At 33.6% G+C, this 23,351-nt stretch overlaps 1 protein-coding gene and 1 pseudogene across 1 annotated transcript; one reads left to right on the top strand and one right to left on the bottom strand.

Moving 5' to 3' along the window:
* The first annotated feature begins 1,057 nt into the window (after positions 1–1,057).
* On the top strand, positions 1,058–8,894 carry LOC143601719 (uncharacterized; annotated as a pseudogene).
* A 7,691-nt stretch (positions 8,895–16,585) lies between these two features.
* Positions 16,586–21,091, bottom strand: LOC143601718 (histidine kinase CKI1-like). The gene is made up of 7 exons (XM_077079044.1): positions 21,049–21,091; positions 19,829–20,164; positions 19,669–19,733; positions 18,615–18,909; positions 18,049–18,540; positions 17,853–17,974; positions 16,586–16,795 (listed from the first exon to the last, which is right to left on the bottom strand). Exons 1-7 carry the CDS (start codon positions 21,089–21,091, stop codon positions 16,586–16,588), a joined length of 1,563 nt encoding a protein of 520 aa, XP_076935159.1.
* Between the last annotated feature and the right edge of the window lie 2,260 nt (positions 21,092–23,351).

Here is a 23,351-nt window from a genome sequence, read left to right as displayed (position 1 = left end):
CTTAGTATAACCTAATACAACTCATTAACACATAATAAATCTTGTCAAGGTTTGTAACAATGAGTTAGTGGGAGTATCATGAACCATAACTCACTAACACCTAACATGTTTAATTAAGAACATTTTGTGTTAAACCATTAAAAGCTCTAAATCATTCAGCATGTCTCTGAAACTTTATCATTAAGAGGCTCCATGCATCATTAAATATGTTTTTTAGTGAACCAAACACACTTTACCTACCGATTCAGAGATCGATTCTTAATGGAATTAATTAAGAGGCTATCAAACAACCCTGGTGTCTAACCTAAAATGATTTTATGTGATATAATATAACTCATTAAAACCTAAATTAAAAGAAAAATCATACATATGATTTACACGTATTTTAGAAAGAAAAATGGTCATTTAGTTATTTATTTAGTTATTTTGAACGGCAGATAATCTCACGTGTAAACATATCATTTTCGGGCTATGTCCAAGGTGGATTCCTCGACCCCCGTGAATAGTACCCCTGATTCGCGGAACCGAAAGGAATTCATAAACCCTCGCCTTGTCAGGTTCGAACACAGGATTAAAACCCTGATTCGTCATTTCACCAAGATAAAGATATATCTCAAATATGTTACATTATTAAATGCAAACACCTTTTAGAATATATTTGCATTTAATACAATTATAGTTGATAAAGCTACATTACATACATAAGATATGATCATATGTAATATTATTACTTTGTAATATTTATCATCCTAACTAACAATTTAATGCCCCCATTTAATTTTACACTATATTTAGTTAATATTAGCTGTTATTTCATGTTATTTTTTATGATTCTATAAAGTTAAATAAGAGTATGTAACATGTGATATGAATTTAACCATAGTTAATCATGTGATAATTCATAAACTATAAATCATTAACTATAGTTAAATATGATATACGTTATAATACTTTAGGCTATAAATACACTACTCAAGTTTCATAAGAGTCTTCACAAATCATCAACTTCACAAACACTCTAATACATTCTTCTCCGATCGCGTTGTCACTGTCGATTATGGCTTCCAGTTTCACCGGCAACGATGCATCTAACTCTAAGGTCTATTCTCTCTCTCTTTGTTATGGTCTATATGTGTATCAACTTTTGATTAATCGGATTTATGTACAATAACCGATCACTTGAATTTTCAGATTGATGTACGATGACTGATATAGATGTGCATGAAACCGAAAAAAAACAAATCAAAAAACTAAAAACTAAAAAATAAAGAAATAAACAAGTTGAAACAAAAAATGATGTTTTGATTTTATGTTTTTGTAAAAACTAAATTTTCGGTTTGGTTTTAGTTTTGCATGTAACAAAAACAAAAAAGAAAACCACACAAAACCAAACCGGATTTATAGATTGTTATTTTTTATTTTAAGTATTATAAGAATTTAACAAATAAATAACTCAAATATTTTAGCTTAAATGTATAATAAGAATTAGTAATTAATTAAAAAAAATGATTTTCATTATTGACCAATTTTTTCTTTCGGCCCCAAATTTTCAAGCTCAAATTACAAAACCAAAAAATCCGGAACCAAACCCCAAACGGAAAAACAAAAACCGAACACTTTTCAAAAGTTTCGGTTTGGTTTTAACCAAAACCGACCCAAACCGAACCGTGCAATTTTGAAAACTTTTAATCAAAAGAAGAATACATGTTTGTGTTTCTTGATATATTACAAGTGAAGAATTTTAAAGTTTAATGTATGTGTTCATTTGAGGTTTTTCAATTTGATTATACAAGCAAAATGTATTTTTCTAGTCATGCTTAATTGTGTGTTCCAAATAGTTATTAACATGCCATGATTGCCATCTGAACCATTATTTTTTTCGTTGACAGCAATCGCAGGAAGAACGAAGGGCTACCGGTTTAACATCGTTAAGAAGCAAGATAAGTCAACTTAAAAAAGATATTCAAGCAGAAAGGCTTGTTTCTGTTAAAGTAAGTTGATCTTTATATATAAAGTACTTTGATATATATATATATATATATGTATGACATTGTATGTTGTTTTTTTGTTATTAAATATTGATCATTGGTGTGCAGTGTGCTGATAATTTAACTTTGTTATATTTTTATGTCATGTAAATGTGAAACTAACCATTAGTTAATTACCAGGGAAAAATCAAGGAAAACGAAAAAGAAGTAGAGCGTGGTATAGCCGCGCATCTTATGTCTGAAAACCAAAAAAAATCAGAAAACAATCTTTCGTTAAGGATGCGATTTCCCATGAAGATAATACCCGCAAAAGATCAAAGAACACTTGCTCAATATTTCAACAACGACGAAGACATAATCGGTTTACCTGTAACCGCCAATCTTCCAATTATGCATCATAAACAACCACACTTTACAACTTATGTGCATACCACCAGGTGTGTCTTCATTTGATGTTTAAGTTTAAGTTATGCTATCGTATTATACTACAAGTATCATCATGTTATAGAAATATGATCTAATATATTTTATTCTTAACATGAAAACAGTGGGAACTAATTTGCTGTTATTATTAGGTTTATTTTTATAGCTGTTTGCTGTTATTTTTTGTTCGTATTTGCTAATTTTCTATTATGAGACGTTAAAAGTATTTGCTGATTAATATTTTGTTGTTATTATTAGATTTTTTCTTTTGCTGTTATAAGTATTTGTTGGTATTACTTTGTTCTTGATTTTGATTCTTTTGTTGTAATTTTTAGGTTTTTTTCTTTGTTATTATAAATAATTGTTTATGTAGATTGCTATTGTAGTTGGTATTGTTTCTTACGTTCTCATTTTGTATTAAATTGGTATTGTTTCCTACGTTCTCATGTTAATATTAAAATGTATATGAACCTTCCCTATATATATATAGTTTATGACACTCTTTTTTATATGTTACAGAAACCAGAAAATGGCCGAGGATCAGTCGGTCAAAGGGAAAAGGCGGATATATTATGATCGGATCGGGGGCGAGGCCATGGTCTATCCTGATCATATTACCGCTCCACGTGAAGAAAAACTTGAATTTTCGGAGGGTGAAAAACGTATCATAAGGTAAATATATATAACACTAACATATGTATAAATCTTGCAAAAAATGTTTTTAGGTGATATAACTCTATAGTTACTAAATCTTTTGTTAATTCTCTAGGATGGCTAGCCAAGATCAAGAACCGAGTGAGAGCGTGGTTCAAACCCTGGCACGGGCCATTGGTCGGATTACTTCTGAAATTCAAGTAATTTACTTAAAACCTATAACTATGTAACTCACATTGATTTTTTTTAAATTAGTCAGTTATATTTCTTTTGCAGGAGGAACTTAGTAGGCTTAAGAAAAAAGATAAACAAGTAGTTAACTAGAATGCCATCAATGCGTCATTCTGTAGACGTTGTTTGGTAAATGAGTTTTGCGTGTATGCATTATCTGTTATTAGATTCGGTTAACTAACTGTATGCTAATTAAACGCTTGTCTCCTTGTAGGAGTTCGGTTGTAAACTTCATGGCAATGACCACCCAGTAATCACTCCGGTAAGCATGAATAATGGTCATGGGTGTTGCTAACCCGTTTTGACATGTTGACTAATTTGAGTAAACTTGAGTTGACCCGTTGACTAACTTATAGTGACCCAAATGAACCCATAAATATTTTTTTTAATTGTGACCATAAGTTGGAATTTTGGTTCAAATTTTTATTAATAAAACTGAAAAGTAAAGATTTCATCGAAACAGGCATGGGTGTTCTTCGGGTTTCAAAATTTTTAATCCAGACCCGAAACCCAACCCAAATCTCTCACGGTTTCTTCAGGTTCGGGTTAGGTTAATCGGGTTTCGAGTATCTTAGGAAAAAAACTACATTGCTAAATTTAAATGTAACATATTTTTTTACTCGTAATGTAAATAAACCAATAACAAATCAAAAATAAACCGATAAAACACCTTAAAAAAGAGTAAAATTTAACGAAGTTCAACCATAACAAACAAGGCTGACAAATTTGTCTTCAGTATGTTGTGATTATGGTGTTGGATTATAGTTGCTTTTAGTCATACATTGAAACATTAATAAACAATAAACAATCGATTTATAATAGGTGGAATCAGAACAATCGATTTGGACTAAATTCTGATAACGTCAACGGCTAAGGTTTAGCCTATAATACCTAAAATTATATATGGTTTTAAAACTAAAAGTTTATTTGGGTTGACCAGAAACCTAGAATTCGGACCCAAGAACCAACCCGAATTACTTCGGTCCGGGCTCGGGTGGGTTTTCTCGGGTTGGGTTTCGGGTTTTGGGTAAAAGTGACAGCCCTAGAAACAGGAGGCAAGCAGGCAGCAAGCTACGCCGCTTCCCGTATACAATTTATTTGTACCAAAATCAACTCATTCTTTTATGTTAATTAGGAGCAAGAAACTTTAGCATCATCAAGTGAAACAAAGGGTAAAGGAAAGCATCCAAACTTAAACAAACAACACAATCCATGTTCATGCAACTCCATATGTGGAAAGGATTGTCTCTGCTTAAACAACTCCACACGATGCGAAAAATATTGCGGGTATGTAATATTTTCAACACGCTATTCTTTGCTACAAAATGTAACGGACTCTTAACTCTATACATTATATGATGTTAATTTTAGGTGCTCGAAGAGCTGCAAGAATCGGTTTAGGGGATGCTACTGCGCTAAGGGTCAATGTAGAAGCCAGCAGTGCCCGCGTTATGCAACGCGTCGTGAATGTGACCCCGATATCTGTCGAAATTGTTGGGTGAGGTAGGTGATTAAGGCAGTAATCATCAATATATATCTAATGTTTTCTTTATATATAATATATTCTATAGAGTATATGAGACTTGATTACATATTATGACATTTATTCATTGATAATGATATATTTGTTTGCTTTCTGATTCATTATGAGCTTATTGTCACATTGTTTTCTTGAGTTGTTTATTAATCTTTCACTTAGTCACTATATCTTAGTCACTATATGTGTAACAATTGGTCATGGAGAATATTATTATTAAGTTATTGTAGACTATGTCCTTGGCTAAACTCGATTATGTGTACCGATCAAGAGTAGTACAAACTGAAACAATGGTTGCAAGTTCTACTTAACTCGTTATGTAGTACGTGTAATTACATGCGTTTGTGAATGTATGTGTTGAGTATTCAAATACTTTAGAACTCTATTCATGTACTTTGAGATTGTGTTATACTCGACTCATCGAGTCTATTCGAATACTTTTGAGTAGTTTGTAAGTTGACTTAACTCGATTACACTCTTAAGTTCAAAAAATATGTACGAGGGACATGTCGAAACTAGTCCTTTCCAAGTCTTAGTGTTAAAGCAAACGAGCCCAGCCGCTCGTGAGCTACATAACTTAAATAAAGCTAGTTTAGTTATCGAGCCCGAGCTAGAGTCTTGTATGGCTCGTTTAGGCTTGTTGAGCCATGACAGGCATTGTGTACTTTATAGTTTAGTGGTTGGGCTTCTATGTATAAATTTTACACTTCATAATTGAGCTCGGGCCAAACTTAGGCTTGTTTAAGGTACTACACAAGCTTGAACCGAGCTTTGGCTCGTTTAAGGTACTACACAAGCTCAAGCCGAGCTTAGGTACACTTAAAGTTTTTCTCAAAATATATAAAAATAGTTAAAAACACATATAAATTAATTAAAAAAAATAATACACGAGCAAAGCCCGAGCCAATCCCAAGCTTGAAAAAGCAATTCACAAGCCGAGCTTGAGCTCTCTTAAGTCAAAACGAGCTGAGCTCAAGCTTACTCGAGCTCGGCTTAGGTCGTTTTCACCCCTAAAATAGTAGGGCGTGAATGGGTTGGTCTATAGTTTTAAGCTTACAAATATTTAAGGATTGTTTTATCTAAAGGAGTAACTTCAAATAGGTTTTATGTAAAAAGATAATGAACTTATTTAGAGAGAATGCTATATATATTTTCTCTGCCTTACTAATCATTAATCAACCCTTTATTGTATTCAGCCCTTAAAAAATAATTTATAGCAGTATATTGTATGACTGATAAATTGATGTGATGAATAGAAGTTGTGCATAAGATGGTAGTGGTCTAGTGGTGTTTCTAGAGCATGATATTTGCACTTTTATAGTTTTATAAGTGAAATTTGATTTTAGTTTCAAATTATAAACACAATGTATTATTACATACTAACTAAATAATTACCTCATGATATAAATATATAGTTATTTAACAATAATAAGGTTTAAAAACTTTAGCAGGGTCTTAACTAGGCATGCTTGAGTCGAAAGGTAATATACTTTATTTAAGTTGGAAACGAAGTTGAGCTCAAACTAAATGAGCGGATCTTCTAAGTCAAGCTCAATTGTTGAGATACCCTGCTCATAAAACACGTGAATCGTATATAACTTTAGCCATTTTACATATTTGCCCTTAGCGGTTAGATAAAGTTGACCATGCCAACGTGGGACTAGCTCACTTGATAGAGGTTCTTGCCTCTTAGTGAGATTCCTAAGTTCTATCCCATGCAAGAGACGTATATATATTAGAGTTTTGAGAGTATCGAATAAGTATTGTAACTTCGCCATTCAAAAAAAATAAGATCAGGTTGACCATGAAAGTATCTAGTAGAATCAAGTGAGTTAAAAAATATTGAGTTAATTACCATTATTTAGAATTTTAATACGAATAATCAAGTATAATTGGGCAGGCCCAAAAAGTATTAAATAGTTAACCGAGCACAAGCTCGACTGCTCGAGCATTAATATAAAGGCTCAAGTCAGGTCTCAAACCTTAAGGTTTGCAATCATATCAGTTTGGTTAGACCATTGGGCGCTTAGTGACTTGATTTTAAAGTAGATTTAGAAGAACACATCGCATGAAAAGTACAAAATATCACGTTATGCATCGCTAGATCAGTTTAGTCATACCATTAGGCACCTCGTTTACTTGATTCACTTCACACACCAATACGCCACAATCATTTTGATATAAACTAGTTGAATCTTACCTATTAATGTTTTTTGGACCGACAAAATGATCGACAGCTTGAATATACCGTGTACAATACAATACATGCTAGTTTCTTATTTTGAGATATGTTAAACATTGACTGTTGTTACATTGCAGTTGTGGTGGTGGCTCACTAGGTGAGCCACAAAGCAAAGGTGATGAAGGGCAATGTGGTAATATGAGGTTTCTTCAAAGGAAAAAACAAAGGGTGAGCACTTCTTTAATATCTTTATACATAACACTAACAGGGCGTAGACAGTTTTTAGGGAAACGCATTCAGCCGAACATGTATAAAAAGTTTTTTTAGTGTTATTTATTTGTCTATTTCAACATCAAACCCATAGAAAAGTTTACACCGAACCCTTTGAAACCTTGACAACAAATTATAACCGCATTTCAATTAAAAATAATTTAATTTCTCCTATATTTGTTATGTGACACGACCTGAACCGCTTAATCAGGCGGGACTTAAAAACCTGAATGTTAATGATAAACAATCGGTCGTCCGTCCCTCCAAAATTTCCGAAGGAAAAGATCCTGGCTACGCCACTAAACATTACTAATATCAATGTATTAACACAACTTATGTACAAAATGTTATTCTCAGATTCTGATGGGTGTATCTGATGTTGCTGGATGGGGAGCATTTGTTAGGGTACTCCCAAATCTAATACTCTATTTGTGTCTTTAAGATTTTCATAGATTTAAATAAAAATTTAATGGTTATGTTTTTAGCACGCCGTTGAGAGAGACAAGTTTCTTGGCGAATAAAAATATACTGGTGAACTTATCTCACATGAAGAAGCAGATCTGCGAGGCGTGTTATATGACTTTGCTAACTCGTATCTTTTTAATTTGAATGACGAGGCAAGTATTTATTAATTATTACTATTATTCGCAATCACGGTATTTGTATAAGAATAGCATTTGAAACTCAAGTCAAGTTATATGTATGCATGCAGTATGTCATCGATTCATATCGACAAGGGAACAAGCTAAAATTCGCTAATCATCGTCAAATCCCAACTGTTATGCAAGGGTATGTGCGTCTTTCTTTTTTAGACTGATTGTTCAAACTAGGCGAGCTACTCGAGCTCGCAGCGATAAATAGCTCAAAACGAGCCGGGATTTGAGCTCGAGCCAAGCCCGTTCCTTAAATAAAGATTGTTTAGTTATCGAGCTTGAGCCTTGTATGGGAAGCTCGTTTAGGTTCTTTGAGCCTTAACGAGCCTTTTGACTTTAAGGTTTACCTTTTGTGGACTTTTATGTATTAATTTCACGCTCCGCATCCGAGCTCGAGCCGAGCTCTGGCTCGTTTAAGGTACTACACAGACTCAAGCCGAGCTTAGGTCCGTTTAAGACTTTTTTCAAATACATAAAAATAATTTTAAAAAACGAATATAAATTAATTAATAAATAATAAACGAGCCGAGCCTGAGCCTGAGCCTGAAAAACAACCCACGAGCCGAGCTCAAGCTTTAGAAAATAAACTCGAAAAACTAATTATCTTTTGTTAAACCTTGTTTTATAAGCAGATAAAACTTTTTTAAATGTTTTGATTCAAAATAAAATAAAATAAAACACTGATAATGAATCCAACTGATTATGTGCAGGTAATAAAAGTGGGAGGAGAAGATCGTATTGGCATATTCGCAAAAAAGCGGATTGAAGAGGGTGAAGAAATATTTTTGGATTACTGTTACGATCCCGAGCATTCATTTCCTTGGACTCATAAACCTGATGATGCAACCGAAGGCTCATCCGGTCCTAGATCGAAAAAGGCACAACCGGATGGTCCAAAAGAAAGCCCTTCGGTTCCTCCTCAGGAACAATCTAACAAGACACAACCTCGCCATTAGAAAAATATGTTTTCTTGCTTTAGCTTTCAGATGTTGACATTTTAAAAAGTCCACAAGCTTATTGTAAACAAAGTTGTTAAATGAGAGCACCTGTGTTTTTACTTATATACAGATATGGCTATTTATGTATTATTACAAAGGTATGACTGCAAATAGCAATACGGGTTTGCATGGGTCGTTTTTGGGCTCAAACCAAGCCAAAAGCCGAAAAATTTGGTTTTTGAAAACCAACTGATCTTGATTTTTTTATTTATTTTTTGGTTTTCGGTTTCCAGTTTAACACAAGATTCCAACTGCTTTATATTCTTTTCAACAGTTTTAAATATTTATTTTAAGTTAAAGACTTATCTAATACTCCCTCCGTCCCATTATAAGTGTCATACTTTGATTTTTCAAGTCTTTCTTGTTTAACTTTGACCGACAATATTTTTGTTTGTGTTATATAATACTTGATGTAAAATATATGAATGAATTGTGTTTTAAATGTATTTTACATTGATATAATTTTCATCAAGTATTATATGACACAAACAAAAATATTTACGGTCAAGGTTGCAAAAGAAAGACTTGAAAAGTCAAACTAAGACACTTATAATGGGATGGAGGGAGTAATTTTATTTGTAAAAAAAAACTTTATTAATTTACAACTTATATATATACACATATATATGCATGCATATGTTTAGTTTTAATAAAAAGTACGGAAAACGACAATCTAAACGAGCCGGGTACGTTAAAATGTTGGTTATCTTTTTCTATCAATTAAAATAGGTTTTTAATGTTTAAAATATAATTAAAATAATTCTTCTTTTTTTTCCAGAAAAATTCATTTTAGGGTCTAAAAGCTTCTTTGCATTAAAAACCGAATAACCCATGGTTCAGTTTCGTGCTTCGGAATTTGCATTCGAAAACCGACCCGTATAACCAATAACCGATAACCGAACCGATATAACTAATAAAGTGGAAAAACAAAGTTATAAAGCTACCCATGAACTGTGAACCAGACCTGAAACTAGTCACATCCAAATCATTTCTGCAATGACATCAACGGTTCTTGGGAGTTGACCTTGAGTCTTTGACCAGAAGCAGAATTTTCTAGCATTTCTTGCGTTGACATTATTTGATGGTCTTTGCTAGGGGTGGCAAATGTGACCCATTGGGTCGAATGGGTTGTATTAAAATGTATATAATGGGTCAAACTAAAAAAAGAAAATGATTGAAACGGGTTGACATTTCTTGAGTTCTTTTTTTTTTTTTTTTTTGGAACGAGAAAAACGGAGGAAACCTTTTAGTATTTTTACTTTTTCAGTTTTTGATTTATATTTCGAGTTATAAATATAAATCAAAAACTAAAAGTAAAAATACTAAAAAGTTTTCTCTGTTTTTCTCATTCCATAAAAAAACAAAAACTCGAGAAATGTCAACCCGTTTCAATCAAATTTTTTTAATTTGACCAATTCTGACCCATTATATACGTTTTAATACAACTCATTCAACCCAATGGGTCACAATTCCCACCCCTAGTCTTCGCCGTTGTCATCCTGCAAACTATATTATAAATGAGATATACAATTTTTATTACAACTGTGAAGTGTCATATACACTAAATACATAATATTTGATATTACCTTGGTGGGATACATATGACCAATTGAAACTTGCATCAACCATGTTCATATGCTAAGGACCAAACCTGAATGTAACCAGAAAAATATCAGTTACTCGATCGTTAAAAATAAATTCCAACAAAAATAACCAGCTGACAGTAACAATTAAAGTAATATCTTTATTGTTCCACATCGTAGGTCCAAGTAAAGTTATGATTAAAAAAAAGACAGAATTACAAATTTTGTCCTTTAAATATATGCGATTTATGGATCAGGTCCTTTAAAAAGTTTATCTGCGAGCGGCATCCTTTATATGACAAAATACATTCGCTAACTGTCATCCAAAAACTCAGTTAAATCCAAACATGCCAAGACTCAACGGGGTTTTTGTTTAACTTATTATATTTAGTTTCTTTTTCTGATAATATATTTAATTTGTTTTTTAATTATAAATACTTAAATAGTATGCGTAAAAAGGCTTAAGTGCCCTCACATGCCAATACTTAACGGGGTTTTTGGATGCCAGTTAGTCAAAAGGACAAAAATCAAACAGACATGTCATGTAAAGGACACCGCCTGCGAATAAACTTTTTAAAGGACCGGATCCATAAATTGCATATGTTTAAAAGACAAAATTTGTAGTTCTGTCTAAAAAAATGCAGGGTTTTGAATTAAAATGAGATATTGTAAAAGATTAAAATTAGTGATCAGAAAAAAGGGTGTGGTCAAAGTAATCATGGCTGACCTTTGAGTCAAAGTAATTATCGATTAGGGGGGGGGGGCCTTATAAAGTAATATCATAAATGATTAAGGCTATTCAACGCAATCCGCTTCATGGAAATAAGCGAATATGAATCCATTACAAGCACTAAACTCAAAAACTTTTAGTAAAAACTACCAACAGTTTGACTTGCTATTAAGTCAAACTGACACCTTTGACTTGAAATGCTTGTTAGACATGAAAATCGGTATACAATAATGACATTTAGTATTTACATGCCGAACTGGAAACAAAAACCAAAACCGCTTTGGCTCAGCCGATATTAACACTATAAAAACATTTAACATAACTTAATACATTTACAAATCAAGTACATTCAAAGAATTGATATTTAATATTATACAAAAACCACTTCAACAAAACTTATCAAAACACAACAGCATAAACACATTTACAATAATCATTTATCATGCATGAGCACTTCAAAAACATTTTAACATCACAGCATCATGCATGCAATCCAAAAGAGTAAATAGGGAATAAATCAATAAAACGCACCTTTAGCTCTTCTCCATTTGGCAACCTCTTACATCATTTGGCCTCGTATAATCGTAACAAGACATTTAACAGAATCAGTTCACGTCACAACATAATATCCCTGTAATTAGATAACACTTTAAATATGGATTATGAATAGCAAACTATTATATAACAGAAACCTAGATTTTCTAAATTTTTTAAACGAACATAACATAGAAACCATATTTAACGAGACAAATTACTATAATTAGGTTTCAAACAGTTTTATCCGGATTTTGTTTTTTAGCGGGAGCGGGACCACTAACGTGTGATGTTAAATATCAAAATATCAACTCCTTTACATTTTAATGAGCCCATATGGAAAGAAATCTTAATGTTTGCACGCGTTTTTTAGCCGACTTTCAAAAATACGGAAAACATAGCATTCCATTGTAAATAAAATCAAAGAAAACAAAAATCAAACTAGCATTTTATATATAAGGAGCTTGGGATAGCATATTAAAATTGTTTATGTGCTAATTGCCTTTTGAAATAAGCACCTTAAAACGGCTTATCTCACTTGCAAATACCAAATGATATAATATAGTGTTTGTATGTGCTTCTGCAGTTTCTAGTGCTGACAATTTGATTATCAGATGTTTATCATTTAGATAATTGCATGTAAAATGACCACCAAATAATAAATAAGTAGTTATTCGTGTGTTTAACGACTAAAATATTCGATGAGCATTGAGTATTTTAAAAACACCAATTATGTAAGATATATTATGGAAAATGCCCCCCAAATTTTACTATAAAAAATGACTATGTGATCCAAGAAGGTCAGATAAATCATAGTATACGCGATCAAGCCCTAAAACTGATCATTTGCGACTTGAAAACGCAATAAACAGATAACTACTCTCAAAAGGTAATAACCAAATAAGCAATCCCAAACAACACCAGAATGATGTAAGAAAGAAAATACGACACGAACAGTTACCGAAATATTAAACGATTTACCACAAATATTAAACAGTAATTTCCTTTCTCATTGGTGATACGCACATAAGCGGATCATGTGTTTCGTATACCATTTTGGATCTTTAACAACACTCATTAACAAATAATCAAATATAACATGCATGCACTCCACTTAAAGGTTTTAACATGTTTTTTTAGCATGCTTTTCTTTTGTTTCAATACGGAAATCTTTTTATCCTTTTTTTTATGTTGATGTGGAATAATAACGTGAATTTTATTTTTAGTTTTTAAGTTTTAATATATTTTAACGGTATTTTTAATTTTTTAAACATAACTACATACATTTCATTTTCCGACCCCCACATCTTCTTCTCCGTTGCTTACTTGACGCACGGAAAATTCGAAGACGTTCGATTTGAAGATTTAGTGGCCCGATTTGAAGAAAAATTGCACGATTGACCTAATTGTAACACTTTTGAAACCTGGTTACTATTCTGTGATATATTCCCTTTTATAAATAAAATCAGTTTCAGCATAACTCAGGAGGTGTTTGGCCTAGCTTTTTTAGCTTTATTTTAACAAAATAAGCTTAACTTGGTGTTTGGTTTAGCTTTTTAAGCTTATGCTTATTAGCTTATATAAGCTAATTTTAAGAAGCTTATTTGAAGATGGTTTTTTAGCTTATTTGAAAAGGCTATTTGTTTAAGGGTGTAGGTTACTCATTTACCATTTTACCCTCAATGGTGGTGGATTAACAATTATTGAAGCAACTTATTACCATAACAAATTAAAGAATGGTGGATTTAACAACTTATTAAGACGCAAAATCAACTTACAGAATATAAGCCAGTCCAAACACTTAAAAAGAACTTCTCAAATAACAGAAAATAAGCTATAAGCTAATTTAAAATATAAGCGTAAGCCTAAAAATAAAAGCTAGGCCAAATTTACTATACTCAAAGCCCTAGAAACACCAAACTATCATATAACCTAATAATCAGAATCAATTTTGTGTAAATAACAATAATAATCAGATAGAAACTAGTTAACCACACTCACTTTCTTATAATCAAATATAAAATCATTTATAAATAAATAAATAAATTATTACCTCAATTTGATATAATCTTCATCCAATCTCCAATGAGCATCAAAACTTTTAATATTTTTTACACCAATTTTATGAATCTCTTCACTTATTGGTTTCAAATCGTATGTAGTCACATTCCTAACTGATCGATCGAAATGGAAAACTGAATCATTTACAGAATTAAGAACCATGTGTGAATCCAATTTCACGGAGCTGAAATCAAGTTTCTGGATTGATTGATCGATTGATGCGTATCGGGTCGACTTTGTGGAGAAATATAACGTAGGATCCGGACCCCAAAAAAGTACTTGGGACCAGGTTTTTAATACCTTAACCCGTACTTGACCTTACCTGTAAGGTACGGATATGATATGTATTTAAGTACCAAAACCCGTACCCGGAACATGGACTGATTTATACCCAGTAATACCCGAAAACCGGAACCCGTTGCATACCAGGAACCAGGTTTCTCCAATACTCAAAACCAAGTTTTTCAAATACCCAATATATACTCGAAATTACCTGAAACATACCCAGAAATACCCCTAAAAAGTGCAACCTCTTAAAAAATATAATCTATACCCGAATAAATGCCAAAAATAACCTGAAAATAGGGGTTCTTAATGCCCGGGAATAGGGTGTTCAAATTCCCAGTTTTAGAATACTCGGTTCTATACCCGACATGAACCCGATGCATAATCCGGTTCCATACCCAAGACCGGGTATTTGAAAAACCCAATTTATGCACCTCTAGAATAGATAGATGAATATTATTTGTGTTCATTGGGCGGATCGAAGACTGGACTCGTGACTCGTTTGATAAAAAGTTTGAACACAATTAGTTAAAAAAAACTTGATTTAAAACAACTTAAGTTGAATTGACTTATTCTTGTAACATAATCAAAATTTACCTAAGCTCGGCTCGACACGTTGCCTTGATCTTAGGCTTGTTTAACTTCAAAATCGAACTCGAGCCTAGCTAAGCTGTCTCCTTTAATATTGAGCACAAGCTCGAAACCACTCTGGCTTTACTCGGGCTCGACTCATGAACAACTTTATACCGCAATGGGCCTTGCTGGACCGGGTCCCCAACTATGTATACGATCACGGGTGTAGGTGGTCCTTCCCAGTTGATGTACATGGATAGCGAGGCTTTGTTGGTTGTTTTAAAAAAAACATATATATAACTTATAAGCTACACATAAGCTATCTATATATATATATATAACTTATAAGCTACACATAAGCTATCTATATATGTTTTTCTAGCGCTGGAAATTGCCGTAGTGGCCTTCGTTGTGAGGCACGTTATGGAGGTGTTCGTTGTATATACAACAAGATGTTGTGAGAGAGGAGGAAATGGTCATGATTGCAAGCGGGTTTTGAGGGTTTTTACCATTATACCATTTTTTGCAAAACTAGCTATTATCGATGAGAACGTCACTTGTCGCAAAACCTCCTTATGCGCTTAGTTATCACTACATGTTGTCTTACAAGGAGCTAGGATAGTAAATATCTTGGACTATGTTATATAATAAATGTTAAGATGTATTGCTATTCACTTCCTGATCTAAAGAAATTTGTTTTGACGTAATAGGCTTTGTTATTAAAGTTATTAAAGAGTTCATCGAATCATCGCTGTATGCCTTTTAGATGAACTATATATAGGGTTTCTGGATAAAACGACTATGCTATTGTACTTTCTTGTAACATGTGCAATTCGCACCATGAATTAACTTTGTTTCCATACTTGTTTAGCGGTATCGTATCCAATAGGAGATTATTAAATGTTTCAGATATTACCCCGCAATGCTCATGCTTATGTGGACGTAGTAACAACCATGATACGTGAGAACAATTCATCGTGAACTCCTTGCTTAATGATACTAAGAGCCATTGCGTTCGACGATCACAATCCTATCATGCCGCCAAAAATTTCCAGGAATCTTGTGCGATCAAGATTGTCTTCATACATATCTGCCATAAATCATAGACCTCTCCTTTGAACAATGAGATAGGAATCGTTGAGTTGGTTTCTTTACCTGCCATTATCGAAAGTTTTGCGAAGAAATTGGTCACATCGTGGATTGCTCTGATACCATAATGTTGGGATTGGATACAAGAGCATGACAAGAGAATTACTAGAAATCAACTATATACTATATTAAGCAACATGTCTTCTTAGACCATGTTTAGTGGAGTAACTAAATAATGCAAAAAGTATTATCATGTCACTATCAAATAGGTGTAATGGTTTAACAAAAAAAAACTTAAGATATATTTTAACTTTCTTTTATAACCGAATCCAAAGCCCAAAAAACCAAGCCAAAGCTAATCGGAAATCGGTAATCGTCGGTTAGCCAAAATTAACCAAACTAAACCGTTCATATTTTTATATACTTATAGCTTTTATACCTCCATTTCATGTACTTTATGTATTATACCACCCGTTCATGTATTATATGCTTCATTTATGTATTTATGCATTCAATTCATGTATTTTTTAAGTAAAAGTTTTGGCCCAAATTTGATTTTGGTTATTTGCTGAACCAAAAACCGAAAAATGTAACAAATAGATCGAACCGATTAACCAAAAACCAATTGTTATATAACCTAAAAACAAATAATAAAAGCCCAAATATTTTTACTGTAACAAGTTCAAAATTGGTGCAAATCTTGTTGCAAACAATAAACAAAGAATATAGAGTAACTGATCTCTATGTCAAAACAATTTGTACAACAAGCAAACAATTAATAACAAATTCATAGATTAATTTATGCTATGAAGATCTTCAATCACTTTCAACAACTTGTGCTCATTTAGTGGTTTTGAAACATGAATATCAATTTCCTTTAAGAACTTGTTTAATTCTTCACCTTCTTCATGAGCTGTTAACCCGATAACGGGGATGTGAACACCATAATCTTTCTCCATTAGTCGTATCTGCCTCGTCGCTTCACAACCGTCCATCACGGGCATCTATAAAGTCATAAACTTAAAATAATACCTCTAGATGTTAATAAAATACAAGATTGGGTATCGGGTCAACACGGTCATGTTGAAACAAGTCCCCTTTTTTAGCATGTGGGTCAGACGGAGATGGGTTGACCGAAAACACTTTTTTTTTAATAATAATCAGATGCCTCTAGGAGTGTGCACGAAACCGAAATAACTGAACCATAAATGGAATAAATAACCAAACCCAATTCCTAATATTTCGTTAAACTGATTTTTTGGTCCGGTTTCCGTTACACAATCAACAAAAAAACGAACTAAACCAACTGGAACCGAACCAAATCGTACCCAAAAAACTGATTTTAAGTAATTTATTATAAATTTCTATAGATGGTGACGCGTAGTCGTGTAGCAAAAAAAATAGATATAAATGTGTAATAATCAGTTCATCATCATCGTACTCAGTATATCCCACCAATAACAAAGCTATGGTAGGGTCTGAGGAGGGTAAGATGTAGACAACCTTACCTCTACCCCATAGGGATAGAGAGGCTGCTTCCGGTGAGACCCCCGGCTTGATAGTAGTTTTGCATCAAGCCTTGGGCATAAGGCACATAACACTCAACCATCAGGACACCGCCGATTGATGAATGTACCCTTGTCTTTCGGCTATCAGCGCCACCACATGATGCCTGATTAACCTTCCGCCACTTTTAACGTTATTTTCACGAAATTAGTAATATAACGTCAAAATTGGTGCAATTTCACTTTTGCCCACCCCGAGGGTTCACACATATATACATTATATGCGTGCACCGCAAGCAGAGCGAAAAATGTGTAATAATCAGTTAATAATTAGATTTTTGTAATTTAAAATCACATTTCTTACATCGAAATAAAAGGCAAACGGGCAATAAGCTTCATCAACGTGTCACTATCCCCTTTTTAATGAAAAATTAAATCTTTTAATTAACAGGTAAAATAGACCCGAACGATTTTCATAAACTAAAAAATAAAATTTTCGGTTTTTGATTCAGTTTAAGCCCAAAACGTGCCTTAAAATAATAAAAAAAAGGGTTACCTGGCAATCCATTAAGATATAGTCATATGGCAAAATATGTGAAGCTCCAATATCTCTTTGATCCGTCAACCCTTTAGATACAAAAGTCAACGCCTCTTGCCCATTGGTACACGTGTCAAACACTACACCATTTTTCAAAAAAACCCTTTTAGCAATCATTTGTTGAGTAGTGTTATCCTCAACAACACTTTCTTACCCTTTAGTGGGCTTTTGTTTGGTGATATCCTAATAATATCTTGTACCTCCACTTGTCTTTCGGGCTCGTGTCGGTTCGCGTGCGGTGGGGTCCGGGCCATCCTATCTCCAAACTCGGGTACCATATCGATTAATGAGTATAAACGGGACCCGTGAAGCGGCATAGGTAAGACGACATCCATCGGTGGGAGTTGGTTCTCATTTAAACCATGGGCTTGCATACACCTTAAGCCCAACCAAACAACTCTAATACATTCATCTTTTGAGTCTTTTTTAAATTTGGCCACCACTTTACATAGCTCCCAAAAGTTGACCCAGGTTGTGTCCACCACAAGCAGTATGAAGCCCGGTAGAGTGGCCCGATTATTCATTTGGGCCAGTGACACATCCGTCCCATCCAATGCACTTAATGGAACATCCTTTGGGCTCCTACTGGGCCTCGGGCTTCTATTGGGCCTTGGGCTTCTACCGGGCCTCGTTAGATACCCGATGCCTAAATTCAAATAAGAGCTCGGGGAGCATGTTTTACCCGCGGGTTGTTTTAATTCTTTGAGAGTTTCGGACAACTCGAGAACGTTTTGGTGGCAAGTACTTTAAGCCCGTGGGCCCGTAGGAACTTTTGTGACACTTTACGTCTTTCGTCGCTACTAATGAAGAGAACGACGGTCGACGAGTTGGATTCTTTTCGTATGGGACTACAAAAGGGAGTGTTTGACCCGGAGGACGTGTTGGTCTTCTCATCTTCGCTAATGGCGTGTGGATCGGACCGAGAAACCTTAAAAATGACATTAAATCTGAAACATGTCCCGTTTTCATCGGGTTCTTTGCCGACTATGCTTATCTCTCCACCCATCAAACGTACCTGTATACAAGTGTTGTTGTTAATATAGTGCTAAAGTCAAACATAAAGTCAATGGATATTGTTCGGGTGTTGGTCCGTTTTCGCCTATTTTGACGGGTTTTCTGGGCCGAACCGTTAATAATTAACTAGCTACAAAATTTAGGCCAAACCGAACCCAAACCAAGAACCTGTACATAAAAAAACAAAACGTACGGTTTTAAAAAAACTCAAAAACCGACAATTCGGTTTTTGGTTCGGTTTTAGCCCAAAACTGAACCGACCCATTCACACCCCCGCAAATATGCCAATTCGACTTGGTATCTAAAAATTATTTTTGGACCTAAGGATATCATTATATTTGCTCAGGGTATCCGTATACATAAAAAAAGAAAAAAAATAACTAAAACTAATTTTGCACTTCGCCGTGAAAGTTGAGGGGTATCCTGGTCACCCCGTGGATACACCCTAGTTCTGCCCCTGGTTTATACGCAGGGGCGGATCTATGTATTAGGTTGGGGGCGGTCGCCCACCTTAATTTTTATTTTTTTTAGTTTTATTAGTATGTGAAAATCCCGATCGCCCCCATTAAAATTAGTGTTAAGTCCCGATGTCGCCCCCCAAGAAAATAATTCCTGGGACCGCCACTGTTTAGACGGTTAACGATTTCTACCATTTTCGCACTTTAAAAATCAAAACAATAAAAAGTTTGTAATATTACCAAAGATTGAACAATAGCAAGTCCTAATCCAGTTCCTTCAAACTCATGTTCAGTCCTTTAACTTGAACATAATTTTCAAAAATCGAATCTCGTTTCTCTTTCGCGATACCAATACCCGTATCATTAACTTCAAACACAAAATCCATACAGTTAACTTCACAACTAACTTCACCACCCGCTTCAATATCACCACTATCAAGATTCACAAAGCATAAAACCGACCGCCCCCAGAACCGGTTACAGGGCTCTGTGTAGTAGAGTTTACTGCACGAGCTCGAACACCAACAGTTACGTGTCCTTCGGATGTGAACTTGACTGCATTGCTTAATAAGTTTGTTAATATTTGTTTTAGTCTACGTTCATCACCGTTGACTTGTGAATATTTGGTCAACATGTCATGTTGTAGGTCTAGTATTACATCAACTTGTTTTTTTAAACCAACTGGATAGAACATGTCTACTACATTCTCTAGGGCTTTGACTAGATCGAACGGTTTTTCGTCGAGATCCATCTTCCCGGCTTCAATTTTATTCGTGTCGAGAATCGAGTTCAGTAAACCTGCAACGGGGTCATAGTTTGTTAAAACCTGGCATGAATCTAACACGAAATTTATGGGTTTGAGTTTGGTATAAATGAGTTCGGGTTAGTTTAGGTCCAACCTGTGGGGTTCATGTTTGCGGGTTGACTCATACCATAATTATTATTTTTTTAAAGGTATTTTTGTGTGATAAATTAAATTGGTTGGGTTTCTTATGTCGTATATAACTAAAATGAAAACTAAGATAAGATTTTATAACTAAAATGGAATTGTTTTACACAAATGTGGATTTTTTTTGTTGCAAAAAAAAGTAAGTTTAAAATATAAATATGAGAGTTCAGGTTCGCGTGTCTTACACGTTTTTTAAGTTAGGGTTTGAGTGTTTAACACCCCTAAAATAGTGGTGAAATAAAGATGTGATTTGAGTCGGAAATAGAATAGTTATGTAATCCGAAAAATACTCCAAAAAAATTGTAGTCCCAAAATTATACTTGAAAATAGAGGTTTTTCAATACCCGAGAATAGGGTATTCAAATACTCGGATTTAGAATACTTGGTTTTATACCCGACCCGAACCCGGCGTATAGGGTATGGTTTTTATAGACAATACTTGAACCCGAACTCGACTCGGATACTGCCAACACCCGATTTTCAAATACCCGATCATACCCAAACCCTGTTTAATATCGAAACCGAATATTAGGCAAACCCAATTTATGCACCTCTACTTTGAGGTCACCTAATTTGGGTTGACCCTAATAACCCATTTGCAAACTTTTTTTTACCCAAATTAGCCCTTCTTTTAAGAGTAAGTTATGATATTAATAATGAATCCATTTACATTTACCTTTACATAAATCAACTCATTCTTTAATAACATATCATAACTCATAATAATGCTTACCTTGAAGATACTCTGTAGACGATTCCACAATTCTTAAGTCCATGGCTAACTCCGCACCTTGATGATTCTCACTGATCGATAACTCTACCGATCCGCTAATCGCTGCCAACGAGGCTCGGATATCATGGCTTGCGGTTTCAAATGCAACGCTTCTATTCTTGCTCTTTCTCTCTAGTTGTTGTGTTACTTCTATTTGTTTGATAAGAGCAGTTTTAGCCGCATTTCATTAGTTGTTGATTTCATCGTTAGCACGATAGATAAAACAACTGCAACGATCATTAGTGACGAAATAACCGACACCATAACTAGATTTCGATGCATCTTGCTTTGCACTTCATCGTATGGTAATGCCAATACATAAGACCTACATAAAGAGTAAAAACTTTAAACTTTTAACGAATTTAAAAGGTAACGAGTTATTATTTAAAATATTTATTCATAAGTATCTGCTTTATAACTTAACGGTATGGAATTTAATATAGCAAAATTGGACTCAGACTTTTTTTAATATGCTAAATTTGTGATTGGAGACTTTTTTTATTTTCAATATATAGAAATGGATAAAGTATATTTCTATAAATGATATTAACCTTTTAAAAGTTTAGAAATTTAGGGTGTAAAATAGAAGGTTAAGGATATAATACTTATAGAGTTTAATATTGGTTTATTGGATTTAATAATTATTATTGAGTGATATTGGTCGATATGATCCCTATTCATTTTATTATCACTAGTGGTCTTAAATTTTAAATAGTTGGCCCCCAATGGTCCTGTTAAAAAGGACAACAGCTTTATACTTTTTTCCGAATTTCAAACTAATCTTTTAGGGCTTTTGATATGAAGGAGAATACAAATATATTGATGTAAAACTTAATTCGAAATATGATCCAAACAACTTGATTTTTGTTAATTGAAGGTTCAAACACGCGAATTGAAACAAAATACAAGTCGTTTGGATCACCGTTTCGAGTTAGGTTTTACATCAATCGAATTGTATCCTCCTTCCTATCAAAGCCCTAAAAAAGTAGTTTGAAATTTGAAATAAAAAACGTTGTTGTCCTTATAAAAGAGAGACCATTGGTGGTCAACTTTTTGAAATTTGAGATCATCAGTGGTGATAAAATGAATAATAATTATTATCGGTCAATACCAATCATCAATAAGGATTATTAAAATCCAATAAACCATATAACTTTTATTATTTAGTCGTTCAAAAAAATAATTTAGAAGTTTGAGGCTATTAAAGTTAGGTTAAATTTTGTTACCATTTAATGCAATTAGCTTATAAGGCTATAAGTAAAATCAAATGAAAGTTTCTTTAAGAAATAATAATCATACCGTTTGCATGCCAATAATGTCAAGTGTGGAAGGGTAGGCAACATATTTTGTTCCTTCAATGTTAAAAAAATACGATTTCGGCGTTTCATAATTAAGTCGCATTGTGATTCTATCCCCTCATGCTTCCAAAATTTGGAAATAAATCGTTGCATTTTCTTCAACAACAACACGCATGTTTGGGATCCCGTCACTCACAACTTTCCCATCTTTGGTAGCCAAATACAACCCACCACCAAACGGTTTAATACCCGAAAACACATTTAACAAAGATTTAAGCTCAAACCCGAGCGAGACAACTCCAATATTATCCACACGCGCTATGTTCAAGACAAGCGGATTTTTGTCGTCGGTCCATGAATTTCCTAACATGGTAAATTCTTTTGTAGTGTTCAATGCTTGGTGTAGCCATGTTTCATTAACCAAAGTAGGAAACAAAACAACTTGTCCATATAAGTTCCCGATATCATAATCAACGCGTTGAGTGTACCATGGATAACTAATTTGTGCACTTGGGTGTTTAGAAGATGACACATTTGAATAGACAGCAAAGATTTGTTGGTCCGCTTGCGAGTATAATGCGAAGAACAAGCCATCCTTTTGGATATATGAAATTTGTGAAACTCAAGGTATAGCTAACAATGCTTCAAATAATAAAGGAGCCACCTTATCAAAAGAATACAGGATTACATGTTAGTGATTGTTTCTTAAGAGTTATGACTTCTATTTCTATGTATATTAATTTATTTTTGTTTTTCTGTTTTTATTTAAATTATAATTTAGTATTTCTCTTACGAAATGTAGTATTTAAAATTTTAAAAAGTTCACACAAGTTTTATTTTATATTTTTTGTGTATGTTTTTTTATAAATTTTATTCAAAACCGAGTTATATCCAAAATAATGTACTTTTATATTTATAATGTGACATAAAGTAATTTATTTTAGATATAACTTGGTTTTCTGGAAA

This window comes from Bidens hawaiensis, unplaced genomic scaffold (genome assembly GCF_021521415.1).
Source record: "Bidens hawaiensis isolate Kalapana, Puna unplaced genomic scaffold, B.hawaiensis_p1.1 tig00056998_1, whole genome shotgun sequence".
Classification (NCBI taxonomy): Eukaryota; Viridiplantae; Streptophyta; class Magnoliopsida; order Asterales; family Asteraceae; genus Bidens; species Bidens hawaiensis.
Note: the sequence above shows the minus strand (reverse complement) of the source record. Positions and strands in the feature narration are given on the sequence as shown.

Coding starts and splice junctions, on each gene's coding strand:
- LOC143601718 (XM_077079044.1), bottom strand. CDS start 21,091: ATGGACTTAAGAATTGTGGAATCGTCTACAGAGTATCTTCAAG. Junction 19,734..19,828: donor TGTAACCGGTTCTGGGGGCG/GTCGGTTTTATG, acceptor TTGTGTTTGAAG/TTAATGATACGGGTATTGGT. Junction 17,975..18,048: donor AAACAAAAGCCCACTAAAGG/GTAAGAAAGTGT, acceptor AAAATGGTGTAG/TGTTTGACACGTGTACCAAT.